Source organism: Notamacropus eugenii, chromosome 1, assembly GCF_028372415.1.
Source record: "Notamacropus eugenii isolate mMacEug1 chromosome 1, mMacEug1.pri_v2, whole genome shotgun sequence".
Classification (NCBI taxonomy): domain Eukaryota; kingdom Metazoa; phylum Chordata; class Mammalia; order Diprotodontia; family Macropodidae; genus Notamacropus; species Notamacropus eugenii.
The window spans coordinates 266,009,459-266,030,161 of record NC_092872.1 but is presented as its reverse complement, the minus strand read 5'-3'; the positions used below and the strand labels follow the sequence as shown (position 1 = coordinate 266,030,161).

General features: G+C 39.7%; 1 protein-coding gene and 1 long non-coding RNA gene across 6 annotated transcripts in view; one reads left to right on the top strand and one right to left on the bottom strand.

Moving 5' to 3' along the window:
• The window catches only part of REEP3 (receptor accessory protein 3), an 84,775-nt gene that overhangs the window by 55,362 nt on the left and 8,710 nt on the right, over positions 1-20,703 (top strand). For all 5 annotated transcript variants that reach the window (XM_072628846.1, XM_072628845.1, XM_072628849.1 and 2 more), the window contains exons 4-6: positions 76-196; positions 391-504; positions 19,937-20,084. In XM_072628846.1, coding sequence (XP_072484947.1) covers positions 76-196; positions 391-504; positions 19,937-20,084 — 383 coding nt within the window. The remainder of the gene's footprint in view (positions 1-75; positions 197-390; positions 505-19,936; positions 20,085-20,703) is intronic.
• Positions 1,460-20,703, bottom strand: part of LOC140517510 (uncharacterized) — a 56,370-nt gene continuing 37,126 nt past the window's right edge. The window contains exon 3 of the long non-coding RNA XR_011971614.1: positions 1,460-3,990. This is a non-coding gene — a long non-coding RNA (uncharacterized lncRNA). The remainder of the gene's footprint in view (positions 3,991-20,703) is intronic.

Here is a 20,703-nt window from a genome sequence, read left to right as displayed (position 1 = left end):
CTTTCAAAAGTTCAATTTTTGACACTTTAAGGTCTAACTTAAGGGTCTAATGGTTTTCTAAAATTTCCTGGACAGGTTTCCTTTGTACTATGAGATGAAGATTGCTTTTGTCATTTGGCTGCTCTCCCCATACACCCGAGGGGCAAGTTTAGTCTATAGGAAGTTCCTTCACCCACTACTTTCTTCAAAGGAAAGGGTAAGAAATGAGACAAATTTGTAACTCATCAGTTTTATCTTTTGAAATGTTCAAATATTGCAAAATTTTTCAGTATGTTAGAACACAAATTTCTTCTGTATATTTTACAATAACATACTAAATTTTAAGAAACGTCAGTGGCCATGAAGGTAATTTTGATGCCTTTTGAATCCCTCACCCCCTTTTTTTCCTAGGAGATCGATGATTACATTGTCCAAGCCAAAGAACGAGGCTATGAGACCATGGTAAACTTCGGTCGCCAAGGTTTAAACTTAGCAGCCACTGCCGCTGTGACTGCTGCCGTAAAGGTAATTTACAGTTTCCATGAAATGTTATGAGGCAATGGGTAGAATGAATTAGCAATTTTATTTAGTTATAAAGATTTTGGACTGAATTACAAATTTAATATCACTTATGGAATATTTGAATGAATAGTTACTTTTGAATATATGTAAAACTTGATTTTTTTTGCCTTAATTCTTAACTTACCCCGGAATGGGTGCTAGTTAATTGAATTTTTAAAATACCTTAAAATAGCACTTTCCTCATAACTTTTTCAAATTCCTTACTGCATAAGTAGCTAGTCCCTGTCCCCTTTTGTAAAGATGACCATTCTTTCTTTCTCTGTCTTTGGCGTGGCTCTCTCTGGGTGTTAATATCTTGATAGAATTTCTGGCTTACTTCTGCTCCTGTCCTTCAGTCGATTTGAGGTAACTTGTACTATTTTGTGCTTGAACGTTGTACAGTAGTAATGACAAATGGACATTTTAATGATTTACTAATGCTATACATTTGTTGTGCTTTTGCAAGTCACATTAATGCATTTAGTATGCATCATAGACTTGTTTGCATGTCATAAGTGTTGTGGGGGTTTTTTTCCCAATATCAGTGCACAGTCATTTCAGTACTTATTAAATCATTACATTTAATTTGTGGTTGCTAAAATTAATTGGGCTGGGCGATACCTTAGTCAACAATTTTAGGTTTTTTCAATACCAAGTATGTAACTAGATCAGTTGACTTATGACTAAAACAATAACAGAACTTGTAGAAATATTTTATTATTATTAAGAAGTGATTTTATATAATGCTCAGGATAAACCAAGCCAATCAAATGATGGCAGTTTTCACTTTTTAAGACTACCCACGGTGACCTAGTTTTTCTTACTCAGTGTTACCTACTTCTAAATATACCCAGTATAGTGAATAAAATGTAAAGCACATTCCTGGTCATCCTGCTGAATGAAATAGCATTCACTCATTCAGTAAACACTGAATGAGCTCCAGCCATGTGCAAGACTTTGCATGGTACCAAGATAAGTATGTCACAGCCTTAGTCTTCAGTTTATAATCCAGCAATAAAAGATAATCACTTCACTTAGAAGGGTATTTTTCCTTTGAAATTGATAAGATAAATTTATAAATGAAAAGATGAAAATAACTTTGAACTTTGTTCAAAAGATATTTCAAGATTCTTCCTGTCAGAAAAGGAGTCCCTGTCTGGTAATTTCTGACTGTTGAAGGATGTTTTATTTATTCCACAATAGTTTGCAGAGATAGACTTACTGTTTCCTTTCCTTTATTTGGAATTACATGAGACCCCCGTTTACAGGCAGTTGGCAGTGGTATAATGACAGCAAAATCAACAGATTTCAGTAAATTTAGGGTTCAAATCAGCATTGTTTAAGTGTGATTGACAGAGGAAAATTATAGCGAGAAAAAGGCAGCAGTAATTAAGAAGCAGTAAATACTAGCGGGCTACGCTTGGTTGGCAGATACGGAAAGAGTAAAAGGGAAAATGTATATTTAAAGTCCAGCTTTGGGAAAACCATCGAGACCAAGTAAACAAGGAAACAGTTCAAGCAAGAGTGTGCTAAGTTTTGGAAAGTTTTTTTAATATATTTTTCCTCTAAGAATATTAATCCTTCCTCAAACAAATCATGAAAGAGCATTTTTTCTTTGATAACAACTAAATGACATCTTGGTATGGTGGTTAGAGAGCCAACTTCAGAGTCAGGAGAGCCTGGGTTCAAGTCCTACCTCTGACCCATAAGGGTTCTGTGAGCCTAGGCAAGTTACTTAATTTTTCAGTGCCCTAGTCAGCACTCTAAGACATGATGTTGTAGAATGGTTATCAGTGGAGCTCTCCTCAGTGGAAAATGTTATTAAAATGCTTTAGTATTTGAGAACCACTTCATATGCTTTGTGTGATTGTGCTCTTGAAAAGGGTGAATGGTATTTTCTTATTTTCTGGAGATATACTAATATTTTCAAGTCCCTAGGATGCCAGTTTATATCTACCACCAAAAGAGGTAAATTGAGCTTTTTTTTTCCATAAAGGGACTCACAGAACTCTTTCCAGCTGGTAAGATCTGATCCCTCTGGCTCCAGCCTCCTCGGAGCTGAGGGTGCTTACAGTCATTCTGTTGCCCTTCCATCAACTTCCCCTGTATCAGGCATTTCATGCTCATTTAAGTTGAATCTAAAGACCTGCTGTTTCATCACTGTTCACTGAAAAAATGCAAGATGAGGGTGAGTTCTTCCATGGTTTGGTTTTTCCCACAAGCTTTGTTAAAGGGTAGAGGAGTGATAGACACAATACCCTCTGCCAGCATGCTCTCCTTATGTGCAAAGAGAGAAGGCCTGGCTTTCAAAGGCTGAGTGAAACCTACTGCCTATTCTATGGTGAAGGAAAAGATATTCCATGGGATCAGAACTCCTTGGCATCTGAGAGGTCTGGGAACCCCCAGAATTGCAATCATCATGGAGTGGAGCATCCCTTTAATATCAAGGAAATTTGCTCTCCTTCACTTGGCAGAGGATTCAAGAGTCTGAGGACTACCAGCTCCAGTTCTCCCCCAGACAAAAAGGGTTTCCTTAGTTTTCCTTCTCTTACTTTGACCTACCCAATAGAATAGTTGCTCTAAAGGGCTTCCTGACAGCCTTAACTTTTAGAGACTCTTGTTAATGGGAAAACAATGGCGTATCTGTTGGCTTCAATTTCTGTGTTGGCTTCACTTCCAATTTTGTCAAAGATATGAATCCTTCTACCCTTAAAAAATTTTGCTTTTTACAAAAATTCATTTCAAGTAAACAAAACCATCAGTATCTAGAAATGGATCATACCTATATAGGCAGATTTTATTTTTTTCTTACTTTCATTATATACTTTGCTTAGTTAGCATATTGGACCAAAAATGGTTTATGGAAATAAAAGAATTTTTGTGATAGCCTGCAACTTAGCATTAAATTAAGTGTTGAAATAATTTAATTTTTAGTGAAACATCCCTCTATCTGTTCTAATAATAATATTCTAACTGGCTTCATCTGTCTATTCAGAGCCATATTAGCCCAAATTCCAGTTTAATCATACCTCAGTCCTGCTGGTAGGTCAGTCTCTATGTTGAGGATACACCCAACAATGAGATTCTAGGTCCTTCCAAGAACAGACAAATAACTAGTGATACTTCAGTTCATTATTATTTCCAACTATGGCCCCTTTTTGCCTTCTTGCTCCATTTCTTAGTGGTCTAATAAAGGTTGAGAGGCAGCATGAAGTACTGGATAAAGAACTACCTTCAGAATTAGAAAAACCTGAGTTCAAGTCTTGCCTCTAACACATCTACTTATTTTAACTGTGGGCCAGTCCTTTAAGGCCTCTTTAAGACCTAAATTCAAGTGGCTGTCAGTTTGCATCAGGGGAAAGAATTCCCCCACCCAATGGTCCTATGCTGATGAGGTCCAGCGTCTGTTGTTCCTATCCCTGCCTCCTGGCAACTTGGATCAGCTGTGACCTAGAAAGGAAGGATACATTGACTTTAATGACAATCCAGTCACCTAGGAAGTAGCTCATTCATCACATGCACCGAAACATTGAATTGTGGTATAAGGACCATGCAGACCCTGTCCTGAATAGATTGCAGCCCCCTTTGAGCTCAGGAGGCAGAATCTTCAGGAGTTTCTGGGACAGAAACAATCCACGTCCCACTGACCACTCAAGACAGCCTCTCCTAATACAGTAAGCTGTGATGCGAGTTCACTTGTTTTGTGAAAGTGCCTTCCTCAGATTATGACTTTAATGACTACATGCTTTTCTCAGGTAAGCAAAGTTACTATATAACTCAGTTCATCCTGATGTAATTGGGGGTTAGGTGGCAGTACTCAGATGTCCTCCCAGTAAGGCACATCCATATAAAGTGGTCATCAGGATGTAGTTGATAGAGCCACCTGTTCAGGTGAATGCTCTGATTTCATTTTTCATTTATGGTCTAATGTTAATTATTAAGTTAACAGGGCTTCGTCTTTTCCATTCCAGGTCTTCAGTGGGCCTCTGTTGACACTTTGCCTCAGAAGCCCTGGCTAGTTGCTTGATCATTCCATTCTGTCATAGATAGGCTTGTAGTACATCCTTCAGAATCATTTCTCATGCCCCAAACAGAACTCATCATTTTTCTCCTCAAACTCCACCCGTTTCCCAAACTTCACTGTTCTTGTGGGCCAGGGCATCCCCATACTCCCTTACCTTGGGTCCCTCTTTCCATACTCCCTTTCCTCAGTACACATAGCCAGTTAGTGGCCAAGCCTCCTCACTGGACTGTGTCCTTACCAGCCCAGCTCAGGCCTCATCACCCCTCACAAGTGCTGCAGTAGCCTTCCAGTGACCTTTCTGCACCCCAGTCTAGTTTCCATTCAGTAAGTCATCGAAGCAGTTTTTCTGGAACCTGGACCTGACCATGTCACTCCACTACTCCCTCTCCTAACTCCTTATCATGCTTTCAGGTCAGCTCCACCACACCTTTCCACTCCCTTCCACCCACTCCCTAGACCAGCCACATCAGCTTCCATGCCTTCCTCACACGTGACACTCTCCTGGGTCCACACCTTTTGTCTGACTGTGTCTTGGGACTAGAATACATTCTCAGATTCCTCATTTTCCTTCAAAACTCAGCTGTGCTTAAAGCCTTTCCTGCTTCTCCCAGCCACTAGTCATCCCCCATATTACTTTTATTTTAGAAATATTTTCTTCACACACATGTGCATCTGTGTAGCTTTGTCTGATAAAAGACAGACTTCTTTAGAGCCAGGTCTGCTGCCTTTGTCATCTTTGTAGCCCTCTTGCTTAATAAATGATTTCTTTTTGGGTGACTGATTGATTCTTCCAACAGAAAGCAAAATCAGTTAAGCCATTGAACTGATTTTTGAAACCTAAGGGTCACGAGCTATCACAGCCTGGCCTTGGAATGTGGACACTCATGTTCCGTCTGCAGCTCTTGCACTCACTTATTGCCTGGGCAAGCTTTGTCAAGTGACTTCACCCTGGGAAGCTCAGTTTCCTTTTCTATAAAATAAGGAGGTTGAACATACCTATTTCTAAGACCCCTTCCAGCACCGAAGGTGTTCGTAAGCTGCATCTTGAGGGATGTGGATGATTTTCATTTTTCTGACTTTCTCATCTTACTGTTAATCAATACCTTACTATCTTTTTTCCACTATCCTAGCCATGTTTTTATATTATTGTGTTATTATTGTTGTTATAAATAAATATTTCTATTTTATGTCATTGGGGATCATGTAATCATTTGAACCTTATTTTAAGTAGTCTCTCTCAAATTTTGGATTGAATATCAAATCACTTCTCTGTACTGGACACGAGATAGGGCTCTGAATCCACATGTTACTATTAAAACTTAAAACCTTTTCCCTTGCTCTCCCCATCCCCATAATCCTTACTCACACCTTTCTTCTCCTGTGTCACCAGTTTGAGCATCTATGATGTTGAACTTGGTTCTCTTGTCACACTAAACATAAAACATTAACATGATAGGTTTTATAGTTGTTCAAGGTTTTTGTTTAAAAAGGAACATCACTGTAGGGCAGCTATCCATATTAATTTTACATCATTCAAAAGCTTTTTGGAACTTTATTTCATTTTCAAAACATTAATTCTAGATGATTCCATAAGGAAAGGTTGAAGAAGACTAAAATTCATGTTTTAGAACAGATAAAGATGCTTCTCTCTCCTCTTTCCCTTTTAAATAGAATCTTTAACCCATCAGTCTATGAGGTGTCCATCTCTGTGTGTCTTTCATTATGTTATCTCATGACCCACAAAATGTTGCAGCTCTGATGGAACAAGAAGGGAGTCGGGGAGGACCCAGGCAGACCCCCACCTTCATTACAGTCTCTCCTTTTGCCCTCCCCCCACTCCCCACCCCCATGGCTCCTCAATGGGGAGCTAATGAGGAGGTGTCAGTCAGTCCATACACAACCAGCTCTTGGATCCTGGGGAGGCACACTGGCTAAAGAAATGGGTGGCATTAGAGTCTAATCTTCAGGAGACTCCAAGACACTGGGTGACAGTCAGGCTTCATAAACATCCTGACTAGCAAGGGTGTTGATCTGTGTCTGCTTTAATGGAACTGATCTTGGTAAATGTAAAGGGCACTTTTTACCCTTGAGGGCAGATAGCAGCATGATACCAAATACAGGAGTAAGGGTGAGACAAAGGATTGAGGTTTTTCATGGAGTACAGGTATAATAGAAGGTAGTCAAGTGATAGGGCCCCCAAAAACTAGTGCAAGAGCCAGATGACTTGGTCTGAGTTACTTCTCTGATATTACCTATGTAATTAAATACTTTACACTCCTAACCCAGCTCAGCTTCTAACTTGCTGAACTACTTTTCCACCTCTGTCTCAATGGCATTTTCACTGTGGAGACCCTTCTGGCCTCCTCTGATTGGTGAATTTCTTCTAGCTATGCCTGCCAAGCTCCTCAGCTTTGGCTTTAGACTGCTTGTCCACCAGGGCCCCTCCAGCACCCTATCATGTGTGAGCTCCTCGGGACAGTGACTAACTTTTTGCTTGAATTTTTACTCCCAGTGCCTGGTACGCAGTAAGCACTTAATAAATACTATAACCTCAGACAAGACATTTAAGCTCTCTGTGACTCAGTTTCTTCATCTGTAAATTGAGAGGGCTTCATTAACTGATGTCTGGGGTCCTTCTAGATGGTTATGAGCCTGTGAATAGCCAGGCCTCGAGGCTGATGCACCTGACATCCTCTGTACTGTTCAGACTCATGTTAGGAATGGCATTGATTGGCTTGAGAGCAATGGGGAGAAGGTGATCACAGGGTCTTGATGCCATAACATGATGTCCTGGGAAATTTGGCTAAAGCCCCTGGGGATGTTTATCACAGAGAAGTAAAACGTGGCACATGATGGTACTTGGAAGAAGGCTGGAACTTGTTCTGCTTTGCCCCAAGGGCAGAACTAGGAGCCTGGGTACTGCATAGATGTTGTTAAAAGGCACAAAGTGAGGAAGGATGATTTTCTAACCAACACAGCTATCATAGTGTGGGATGGGCTGCTTCAGGAAGTCATGGGCCCCCCTTCACCAGACTTCATCAAGTAAAGACTGGATGGTACTTGTTAGAGGACTCGTTTGTTGGCATAAACATTGGGCAGGGTGAGCCTCCCAAGATCTGCTCGGATATTGGAAGACCAGCAGCCTCAGGATGTTCCCTCTCCCTTTGCCTTGCTCTTGCTCTTGCCCTTTCCCCCACCCCAGATGACCCAGAATCTATTCAGGACTGCTTAGCTATTTTATAATGCTTGGGTGAGATGAGAATCACCAACTCTGTTCATGCTGGCAAGGTGAAGGAACAGCAGCCCTTACCAGCTGCAGCGCCACCTTGAGCTCTTACCACCTGCCCTGCGGCTGAACTTTCTTGGATGTCTGCTTTCCCTACTTAGAGTGTGAGCTCCTAAAGGTCAAGGACCATCTCCCTTTTTCCTCTATGGACTCCCAATGCTTTGCACTATTCTTGGCACATAGTAAGTGCTTAATAAATACTTTTTCATTCATTCATCAGAGGCATGGTATATCAGAGTGCATATAATTTATTTTCAGCATAGGAGCATGGACATCTGGGAGTGTCATTCTTTAGTCCTTTTACCTGAAATGGTATTAGAGTTACTAAATGCACTGAAATAGATTTATTTTTCCATTAATGGGTTTTCTAGTAAGTAGCTTAGAAGAAGCATTTGCAGTATTTACATCTTTTAAGTTGTATTCTGCATAATTTGGATTTGCCAAGATTGCCTTCTTATGTCTTTATAGATGTTGAAAGAAAGTCTTTATCTTGGAAGCTTCATGGAATTAAAGTAGTTGAGGCAAGTTGAATAACTTGAAGCAAACTTAGAAAAGCAGATCATCTTCAAGGAGAAAACCACTAGTAAACAATGACTAGAATTTGAAATTATATGAAATTAACTTTAAATTTGTAATATGAATATTTCACTTTACTTAATACAGTTAACCGACCTGCTTTGGGCTAAAATTGTTGGGGTTTTGTCTGTCTTTTAAAGATTAGTGACACCCCTGAGTAGTCTTTTCTGTATGTACCACCTGAGCATGTTAAAAATGAAAATAAGACTTTAATCAAGACATATATTACACTGTAAAGCAATTTTCTGAAAATGCTGCTCAGTTCTATGAGCTCATTACCAGGCATCTGTTCACAAGGTCGTTGTGCAAGTTTGTTTTGGCTGAGCCAAGCAGAAAGGGAAAGGACCTTCAAGTATTTTGCTGAGGACGTTCAATATTCCATCCTTTTTTTGTAGGAGAAATGCTGGTAGCTGTAGCACCAGATGAACAGCAGTCCTGTTGGATTTCACTCCCAAGAGATGAAAATGTCAGTAATTCTACTAGGTAGCTCATTGAAGTCTCCATGCCTGACTTGCCAAGTGGATATTTCAACCAAAAATTATGAAGTGAAATATCACAAAAAATGTCGTTTACAGACAGTGTATTCATAACCTGATTGTCTTCAAATTGTGATCTGAGCCATGCAGATATCCTTACATTCTGCTATTGCTTCAATGACTGCTCCTGTGCAAGGTCTTGGGAATAGTCAGCTCCTTCCTGTCATTTAATAAACTGGGTATACTTGCCTAGGTAACGTAGAAATGAGTTTTCATGCTAGCCTGTTGTTTTGACTGTGTGATGATTTAGTATTGTGACCTGTTGTCATGGAAACAGTGCTGGTGTGGAGGGAGTCAAGTGAGCTGAGCTCTGCCATACCCTCAGGCAAGTCACTGGCCTCTCTGAGTTTATTTCCTTATCTGTAAAATGGGCAGAGTTTGAACTAGATGATTTCTTAAGTTCTTTTCAGCTCTAAAATATGGTGAAACTTGGTAAAAAAAAAAATTTGCTAAATACTAAATTCTGTTCTCAAGATGAACAAAATAACTAGTAAGTATGTATGTGTCAAAAAGAAAAGTAATTCCCTCAAAAACTTAATAAATGGGCAGTCTGGCCTAGTATGAAATTAATTAGTTCATTCTACAGTATCCCCAAGTGGTCCTCTGGTCTTTGCTTGAAAATCTCCAGGAAACAGGAATCAGCTACTACCTTGAGATCCAGGTCTGCTTTTGGAGTAATGTAATTGTTAGGTCCCATTGATACCTCCCTGTTCCAATCCTTGTTTCTGTTTCTGCTTGCTCCAGGTCAGCCACATAAAAGGATTATACAGGATATCTTTAAAAATATTTGAATGTAGCCATCATTTTCCCACCTCACCTCTAAGTTTGTATGTTTTTCTCCAGGCTAAATATCCCCAGTTCCTATGATCTGACTTCCCTGACTAGGATCCCTAGGGCCATTCTGCTACCCCAGCTCTCAAAACCTTTATGCCTGTCAGTGCTAAAGTTTGGCACCTAGAACTCAGCAGAGGCCTTTCGGTATGGTCAGATTAAAGATTCCACTGGCTTTGAGGAGTTAGATCACACACTAGTAACTCATATGGAGTATGTAATCCCTTGAAAAAACCAGACCTTTTTCAGATAAACTGTTTGCTAGCCATGTTTCTCCCATCCTGGAAGTCACTTGAACAGTTGAGGTTTTTGAACCTCATTATAGGCTATGTTTGTTCCTGTTACTTGCTGGATTTTTCTGCCCACTGACATCTTTCTGGTTCCCAAGCAGCATATTAGCTTTCCTTTCCAACTTCTTTCTATACCTATAGACATTAAACTCTTAAGGAAAAATTTGAGGAGGAGAAATTGTAAAATTTTATTGTACCTCTATTATAGAGTCCACATATTCTAACCAACAAACACACTGAAGTTCCACTCTCATAGAGTATTTTAGGTAGTAATTTCTAAATTGGCTTACTTTCAAACACTTCAAAGGTTTTGAGTTAAGAAAAAAGTCTCATGTAAGGGAATTAGCAATGTACGGAGAGTTAGAGAATCTTTCCCTTTCACAAAGGGCAGGCCATATAATGAGGTACTTCCCTGGGCATAGTCTGCCTCAGAGTTCATAATTATAAATGAGATCTGATGCAGTGGCCCTTTCCTCCCCCTCTGTACTACCTCCATCCACACCAGAAGCATCATAAATCATTCATTTCCTTTTTTGTGTAGTTTTAGCTAAATCTTTCTTGGTGGTCTCATCAACTCAGACTGGTTTAGTTATCTCTAAGCCTCAGATCTGCATATCTAGCTAGAATTTAGTTCTTCCTTTCCAATCTCATGTTACCAACTGTTTATTGGACATCTCCACTTTGAAGTCCATGATACACCTTGAGTTCAGTCTATCCAAAAGAAAACACATTATCTTTTCAAAAACAAAACCAAAAGCCTTCCCCTCTTCTTACTGTTCTTTCTGTGGAGGGCACCACCCTTGTAGTCAGAAAAGTTTGAGACCTGGGAATGAGTCTTCATTCTTCTTTATCTCCCATATCTAACCTGTTGCCCAGTCTTGGTAATGAATGTTATTCTCTAGGCCTGTGAAATTGTTCTTAAAATAAAAGCGAGAAGTAATTAAATTCCTACCTCTTTAACTACCCACATTTAACAGCAAATGTATGTATCAGTGAGCTGTTTGTGGCAAATCATTCATGTCAGGAAAGGAAAGAGTTCATCAATAAAACTTACATAAACAAATGAGTTCTATTTAATGATATCCTTTACAGCCAAATGAGACTTAAGAAGAGTTCAAGAGTGCTCCATTTTGTATCACAAAATGGGCCTCCATTTGCTAGCTGAGGGATGAGATAGGATCACACCATGGCTGTCATCATCAATGTGCTTATAAAGCCTTGGCTAGTCTCTGCACAGTACCTATTTGTAAGTTTTCCCAGAGCCTGAGAACTTGTTTCTCCATACAGGTGGCCATTGACTGATAAGGGGCTTCTAAGCAAAACCAAGAGTTAATGTACCCTTTGTTCATGCCCTGAATTCTTTTTTTCTTTTGCTTTATTTTTTTAAAAAATATTTTGTTTTTTTCCCCAATTACATGTAAAAACAATTTTTAGCATTCTTTTTTTTTTAAAGCTTTTGAGTTCTAAATTCTCTCCCTCCCTTTTTCCCTTCTTCCCTCCCTGAAACAATAAGCAATGTGATATAGGTTATATATGTGCAGTCATGCAAAACAGTTCCGTATTAGTCATTTTGTGCAAGAAAACTGAAAGCAAAGAAAGGAAGGAAAGAAAGAAAAAGAAAGTGAAAAATAGTATGCTCCAATCTGTATTTAGATGACATCAGTTCTTTCTGTAGAGACAAATAGCCTCTCTTCTTCATCTTACAACATTGTTGTTACTGTGTACAATATTCTCCTGGTTCTGCTCACTTCACTTTGTATCAGTTCATGTAAAAACCTTTCCAGGTATTTCTGAAATCATCCTGCATGTCATTTCTCATAGCACAATAATAGTCCATTATAGTCATATACCACAACTTGGCCATTTCCCAATGATAGTTATCCCCACAATTTCCAATTCTTAGCCACCACAAAAAGAGCTGCTAAAAATATTTTTGTACAAATAGGGTCTTTTTTAAAAAATGTTGTGATGTGCTATGTCACAAGGCTATAGTTTTATAGCCCCTCGGGCATAGTTCCAAATTGCTCTCCAGAATGGTTGGATCAGTTTGCAACTCTGCCAGTAATGCCTTAGTGTCCCAGTTTTCCCACATCCTCTCCAACATTTAACATTTTTTGTTTTTGTCATATTAGCCAGTCTGATGAGTGTGAGGTAGTACCTCAGAGTTATTTTATTTGCATTTCTCTAATCAAAAGTGATTCAGAGCATTTTTTCATGTTACTGTAGATAGCTTTGATTTTTTTGTCCGAAAACTGTTTGTTCATATCCTTTGACCATTTATCAATTGAGGTATGACTTGTATTCTTATAAATTTAACTCGGTTCTCTATACATTTGAGAAATGAGGCTTTTATCAGAGATTCTTACTGTAAAAAAATGTTTTCCCAGTTTTCTGCTTTCCTTTTGATTTTGATTGCATTGGTTTTGTTTGTTCGAAAATCTTAATTTTATATAATCACCATTATCCAGTTGACATTTCATAATGCTTTCTGTTTCTTATTTGGTCCTAAATTCTTCCCTTATCCATAAATGTGACAAGTAAATTATTCCACCATGCTCCCCTAATTTTCTAATGGTTTCACCCTTTATGTCTGAATCCTGTGCCCATTTTGACCTTATCTAAATTAACTCTTAACTTCCTCTAAACCAGTCTCTAAACTCTAGAGCATGTTATAGGTGCAGTTAACAGGTTAATATTTACTCAAACTCTGTTGAGCACCTTATCACACAGTTGCTAAAATTTATGAGCTGGGCCAACAAGCAATTATCAGGGGCAGGAATGGCCCCGGCACCTTTTGGGAATCATACCACTCCACAGTGTCTTTGGCATCTGCCCCCTTCTCTTTCACTCCCTCTGCTCCAGCAAGGTTTTTATCACCTCTTGCTTTGTTTATTGCTGTAGCCACCTCCTTGATTACCCTGTTTCCACTTCCTCTCCTGTCCCGTCCATCTTCTGCACAGCTGCCAAATACTCTTCATCAATTACAGACCAAACTCCAACAAACCCCTGCTCAACACCCCTAGAATGAAATAACACATCTTTAAAGCCCCTCAGGGGGCTGGGGGCTGGCTTTCTTACTTCTTTTCCTCAGCTGCTAAGTGAGTCTTCCACCTCAGTGCCTTTACGCAGGCAGCCCCCAAGTGTTCTTCCTCCTCATCCTGCCTCTTGACAGCCCTTCCTCAGGTGTCACTTCCTACTCTAGGACTCCCCTGATGGCACACCTTTCCCCTCCAGGTTACTTGCTCATTCTCTTCTAACAAATCACTTTGTTTGTACTTTGTTTATCTCGGTGTAGCTGAATCTGTCTTATCTCTTGCCTTATCTCCCTTCCCCTTCAATAGAAGGTAGATTCCTCTAGGGCAAAGAAGTAATCATTGTTGTCTTTGTGTCACTATTGTGTTGTAGCCTAGCCTGCTGTGATGCAGAGTAAGCCCTTCATAAACTTAGGGCGTTGAATCTGGGTAATGAATGCAGTGGATACTTTCTGTACCTAATTGCCTACCCTGTTGGGTAGCCAGCCGTCCACCTGACCTCTTGGGCTTGGTGGTTTGCTCAGAACACATCCCTTGGACTGACAACAATTCAAAATGGGCACCTCGGACCCATCCCTTTTGAAATCTGCTGTCCTGAAGATAATACAAACACCTGATATTCATGGGGATGGGCCAGAAGTAGAATTCCTGACAATTCTGATTAATTCTCATGTATGTAACCTATAGCCATCCCACTGTGTATACTGATTCTCTATGCACACACTGAAATGTTCTAAATATTGTTTATAAGACTGGGAAAGCTGAATTCGATTAGTTATTACCAGAAGGACGGCCAGTTTTGTTTCATTATCTATACTAAATTTCTTCTGTTCTCGTTTAGTAAAGATCATCCAAATCATACATTCTGTCTCTTGCTCACCTCATTTTATAATTCAGTTCCATTTAGATAATGGAGCTCTAGCCCTGTAGGGAATAACATTTAAAAAGCTAGAATGTGGTACTTAGGAATTGCTTTGTTAGGGGTGTATCCTCTATAATAATTGGCCAGGACTGCTGTTTCCATGGTGATTTCTCATTCAGACTAAAAAACCACTTCCTCCATTTTTTAATCTTTTCATTTTCATTTTGTTACCCTTTCAGATTAATGTAATGTCCACTAAATTAAAAAAATATGGAAGACTAATGTATTATTTAAACTAAAACTAATAACCATATTTTTTCTGGGAATAGAGGAAGGTGTTTGATTTAATATGATGCTGATCACGGATTAGCTATAGGTACTAGAAACAAAAAATATTGAATCAGAATTACTGATACTGGAAAAATCCCTTTCTTCTCATCCGAAAGCCTCATCCTATGTAGTTCTTATTAGTTCTGAAGCTTTTATGCATTAAAAACAAGTTTTTGTGGGGTTTTTTTTGTTTGTTTGTTTTAGGAAGACCAGTCTTTATAATCTTTGGAGGTGTTTTACTATACAATTCTTGTAAATTCTTCAGTTAATAACCTACTGGTTCCTTCTTTATCAGACCATCTTTTGATTGGCCCACAAGATATATAACTGAAGCGCTGGCTATTCTTGATAATATGGGTGAGGAAAAATGGAGAATTGACCTTTGAGTGGGAGACAGCAAAGGGTGTATGTAGTGCAGTGAAGTCAGATTCAAATAGAAAAAGAACCCTGTGGATCGCATATTGACTTAGAAAACCACAAATTATCCTTGCATCATGTTGTATTTTTATTTATTTTTTAAACATTTCCAATTGCATTTTAATCTGGTTGAGGCTGCACTCAAGAGTTTTGCCTGTAAATTTGACACTTGTGGGGTAGTGGATAGGCAGCCTGCTTCAGAGCCAGCCAGACCTGGGCTGTATCCTGTTCTCACACACCCTGGGAATATGACTTTGGCAAGTCCCTGAACCTCTAAGACTAAGATGCAGAATTGGTGCCAGCCCACATTAGTATAGGGAGTTTCCTCAGGAAAGATTCACCATGACAGTGAAAACAGATTCATTACCTGGAGGTGAATAACAAATGCTGGGGGAAAAGAATCTCAGATCTCATTAGCCAAAAAATATTACCAAGAAAATATCCCTAATTACTGAACAACATATACCTCCTTTCCCATCTATGTGAAGTCATTACAAGAATAATGTACTCCTGCTTCAATAACATCTCTGATGAGGGTATCAGAAGGACAAGACAGCCTTTCAGAAGTTATACTGGATAAGCACATCACATGCTGACAGTCACACAGTTGACTAAAAAATACAGAGAAAGCAAAATCCTACTGTGGTCATGGTCTAAAGAGGAGAAATCATTTGGTTTTGGCTCCTCCTTCAGTCTCTTATCCAGCTGACTGTCATCTCTTGTTGATTCAGCTTCCTCACCATCTCTTGCCTCCATTCCTTCTCTGTTCCCATCAGAATTCCCTAAGTCCAGGGCATCACTTAGTTGGTTTGAAGTGATTGTGCCGTAAAAAGCCACTTCACTGTATTCCCTGAGTCCATTCCTTCTGGTTCATCTTCTTCACAATTCCTTACCAATCATCCTGAAATACATTTTGGCCCTGCTGTTTTCTTGTCCAAGAAGCATCACTGGCTTTCCAGGGCCCTTATACAAAATGTTTTGTATTTAAAGCTTTCAAAATCTGTCTCCAGCCGATCTTTCCAGAATGAGTACATGTTCCCATCCTTCCCTAACACACTCCAGTCACAAGGCATACTGGCCTACTGTTCCCCAAATGTTCTCCAAGATGCCTTTGTCCCTTTTGCTTATGCAGGCATAGTATAGAGCTCTGCAGGCAGTGGTGGTCCTGGCATCTGCCTTTTGGAAGGCCTCTCACACTTCACACCTGCTTCTTCCAAGCCTCAGATCAAGTGCTTCTTCCTTTATCAGGCCTTTCCTGATTGCTCAGCCTCCATCCACTTGGTATTTTTTTTTTTAATAAATCCTTCTCTATGAATATATTGCCATCCCACCCCAATCCAGGGGTGGAGAACCTGCTAGATGCAGACTCCTCAGCAGTGAAGTGTATTCATATTCATATTTCAAATGTAGAGTGAAGTCACATAGTAGATGCTTAATTAATGCCTACTTCTTGACTGATTGTGGTCTTAATTAAAGATTCTCCTCCAATAAAATACTTTCCATATTTATATCAAAACTATGCAAGGTAATTTAAGAAATAGAGCCTTTGTTCAATATTTAATTGCAACATATGCACTGGAGGCTAATACTTCTTACCAAAAGTATCTGCAATGGATATGAAAGACAGCCAACATGGGAGTCCAAAGTGAAGGAAATTTTTCTTTAAATGCCAAAGTACTCCAGATACGCGACATTGTGTGCCTATTGTTATGGCCCAGAACAGTGCAGATCCTCCTAGATGAACTCAGTAAACACTCAAAAGTTTGACCTGTGTACTCAGAAAAAAAAGTTTGTTCTATAGACATTATTACGCGCACTTAGATGAATAGCCCATAGAGCAGCTCCATTAGGAACTAGTGCAGCTGGATAGAAATTGCACAGGGCAAAAAAGGCAGATGGGGCTGCTTTAGTGTAACATAAGGTGGTGTTTTTAATGGCCCCTGACTTCTTCCTGAAGCAAAGGCTCATTTTAGTATCAATAGTCTTCCAATAATGTTGTGTGACTGCAAACTGTGGAATCCCACGGCCTCCGAAAGATTAAAATTGAAGGTCAGCCAGAAGGTAGAGGGGCGTGCATTGTTAGCATGAGTAAGGGACCACATTTTGCCAGCAACATCACACAGGAAAAAGCATCAGAGAGATGCATGAGAAAAGGTTTGGTAACTGGTCGTGGAGCAAGAACAAGAGATAAATTGGTAGTCAGTCCATGTGCTTGGCATCCTTGCGGTTAAAAGAGATCAGAAGATGATCTTCAGCACTTGAAGTTATTCCCCCATTTATTCCTCCACCTGTGGAGGAGTTGTGGGGGGACACGGACTAGATTCACATTTATAAAAGATGGGATTGAACTGCAGGGCCCATAGTATACATTAGGCAAATTCTGTGATGGAAGAAAGGTCAGTCCCTACCTGGGAACTGAGGAAGCAGCATCTGAATTGCAAGGACAAGTATAAATTGAAAAGCCAAGCCAAATTGATACCAAAGTATGAGAATTGCTGTGATCTAAAGAGCAGGTAGACTAGTTGCCAGAGGGATTTAAGGTATAAAAATAAAAAATATGTAGGACATTAACTGTCTAACTCAGTCTAATTCCCAAGGCTTTATAATGTTTTGTCTAATTATGGCTGCTCATGTCCCTCAGCTATACCTGAGGCTAGCATGTTGTAGTCAGAGGGCAGTGTTATGGTCTCGTCTCTGACCTGGGCTGTTCAGCCCTGTGTTGAATATAAAGGAAAGTTAAGCCCAGCAAGATGTTTGCAGATGAAAAAAAAAAATAGAACATAGGTATAAGATTTAAGTGCTGTGCACATGCCTGTAATACATAAAAATATATATACCACATGTGTGTGTTTATTTCTGTAGGAGTTAAGAAGGAGATTAACATGTAAAAGTAGTTGTCTAGGAAGGCTTCATGGTAGAAAGAAACCAAAGGATACCTGGAATTTGGATGGTCTTGGGATAGGCATCTGGCATTTCCTTCATCAAGTCCCTTCTTTCCCCAGCACCTCCAGTGATATTTGAGCTCAGGCTCAAGGGACAGAAAGAGTTTAATAAGGTCTAAGCTTTAGTCCTTCTAATTAATTTATTTTTGAAAGCCTGCGGCAACAGGGAAACAAGTCATAAAAGTTGTCTTGGAAAGGGGAAACCTGAAACTCTTCAAAAGTAAATGGACGTGACCAGAAAAGAGTCCTCAGAAAAACAGGTATAAAGTGAAAGCTGTATATATGCTGCATGTTTCCTTACTGCCAACAATGGATGACAGACCCAGCCAGCTTTTCCTCTCTTAGCTCAATCTTATGTAATATTTCTGGAACTGGAATGCTGTCTTCACCCCATTTAGCTCTCATTTATTAGCCAGTGGGCCAACATTTTAGCTTCTTGCATTCTCTAAGCCATTGCCTCCTTAATTTAGAAAGGTTTGGCAACTGGTCATGTAGCAAAAGCAAGGGATCAGTGGTCAACTGGCATCCTTGCCAGATGAGCAGTGATCAGAGGATGACCTCTAGAACATCAGGTGGACTCCTGGTGAACGACTTATTGAACCTGGATGTGGGCAAAGTTGACATTGGATAAGAGGGTGTGAATGGGTAACAGGCCACCTGCAGGGATTAGGCAAACTCCTAAGTGGAAGATTTAATTTTTTAAAGACTCATTTCATCAGAAGGCACTTAGGAAAATCCTCCTTGAGCATATTGTCCACATGTTAGTTACTATTCAGGGCAAATTAGCTACTCTCTGCCCTTAAGCAGCTTCAAATCAGTAGGGTGCCGGCATTCCTGAATTTAGAAGAAGTGTATCCCCCCTGTTATGCACCTCCAACTTTTCATTACTGGCAGCTGCATAGATATCAATAATGGATGCATATAGAAAGACGAGTGTAAATGACTGCATGAGGGTAATATTATGTGGTACTGGAGGCTTCAGAGATCTCTGCCCATGCAGGGTGATGATGTAGGCAGACCCAGGTGTGAGTGGGAAACCCTGATGCTTCAGGCAAACCGAGCCATGAACTTGAGCTGTATGTCAGGCATCTGCCTTCTGTTAGAGCGCAAAGTTTGTTTTAAATGTATCTATCCCAGGAGCCTAAGGCAGTTAAACATACATGTTTAATTCATAACTAGTAACTGATAAGGGTGAATCAAGTATAAAAATTAAAGTCAAAGAATATTGTAATATGTAAAACCTGGTCTAAATCAGAACTCTTTTTCTGAAAAATGAAGGCATGAATGTGCCCAGGCAGGGGTAGTAGAGGGAGGGGTGGGAATTGAAGGAGCCCCTTGTCCTCCATTTCACCCTATTTTATTAGCACAGTCCCTCTTTGTAGCCCAGAAAATATGGCGGTCAGACAAAGCCAGAGTATGTAGTTCCCATGGTAATGACTCCTAGTTCCTGATGTCATATACCACCTGGTGTTCCAGCCTGAACAGCTGCAGAGGATCTTATTATATGGCAAGGAAAATAATACACGTGTGTGGGAACAGCGTGCTTCCACTCACCTGAGTCTGTGGGTCTGTTATGCTGTTTCAGTTGCTGTGTTGTGACTAGAGGCAACTAGAATCATATTAAAATGTTTAAAGACAAAATGTAGCATATACAGCAAATTTCTTGTTGATTATTAATTCAAAAATATTTAGAAATATTTTAAACCAAACAAATCACAAGGAATGAGTCATGCGCTTATTCTCTGAATTTTGAAAAAATCTTCATTTGGAGATGATTTCTGTGAAAAGGTCTTTATAGCATGGGTACAAATGGAGGTGTGCCTTGGAAAGGTCACTAATGCCATCTCTCTCAGAGAGTGCTTAGATAAAATGTCTTGATGACAAAGTAGACAGTACTAGATGTGCCTGATTGCTTAACAAAATTGGTTCATTCTCATCTTGCCTTAGGTCCTCAGATTGTTTTCCCTTCAGCCGGTATCCATAATGCTTGAAGATCTCTAGTTTAGCAGCCAGTCAGTGCCTTTGTTTATATTTTTAAAAACAAATACTTTTTACAGGACGAAAACTCATTAAGCACAAGAAAAATGCTACTTTTAAGAGGAAAAGCAAAACTATGAATGCTTCTTTTGCTGCATGCCAGTAGGATTATGCCTCAAAGCATTTTTAGGAGTCTTTGCCCCTCTATGTTAAAATTAAATGTTGAACATATTCAGTACTATAAACAAATGCACCCTTTTTTTTGAGTTTTGCCACTGTTTTGTGCGCTGTAGAGTCAAGGAGCAATCACTGAACGTCTGAGAAGTTTCAGCATGCATGATTTAACAGCCATTCAAGGAGATGAGCCTGTGGGACAGAGGCCCTATCAGCCTGCCCCTGAAACCAAAAAGAAAATGAAAACAGCTTCCAGTGAATCCACAGGTGTGTATTTGGCCAATTCAGTTGCTTCTGTCATTGGAAAATATGGGTTTTCATTCAAGCTTGTTAGTGAAATACTACAGGAGGGGATCAGGGTTAAGGGCTTAAACCTTAAATACGTAGTGTCTTCAGCCAAATTTGTTTGTGTAAATCTGTCTTATCTTCTTAACATTTGTCTGGAGCTCTTAAAATTCCAAGTTATTTTGCCTTGTTCTTCTTCCTGAACTTTTTCCCCAAGTAAGATTTCTTAGCTGGTTCAAGTTGGAGAGGAGATAAAGCAAAGTCACTCTCAGGCTACAGAATCTTCTCCTTAAAGCCTGTGCCTCTCACAGCAGCCTCTCCTCCTGTCACCACATTGTAGGCTAGCTTCCATAACAGCATGGGCCAGTAGGCATCTCCTAAGGGACTCTTCCTGCCGCTCCTCTGCAGATTCCAGGAGACCCAGATGGGCTGCCAACTTAGGGAGGGCTATACCAGCATTTGGAACAGCTTGGGAATGGTGTATACTCCTATTTTTAACAACATGTAAGGAATTTTGTACTTGGGCAACCTTTAAACGTTCCTAGTTACAAATAATGACAAATGAGTTCGTTTAATAATGTATGAGCTCCTGAGTAAGGTA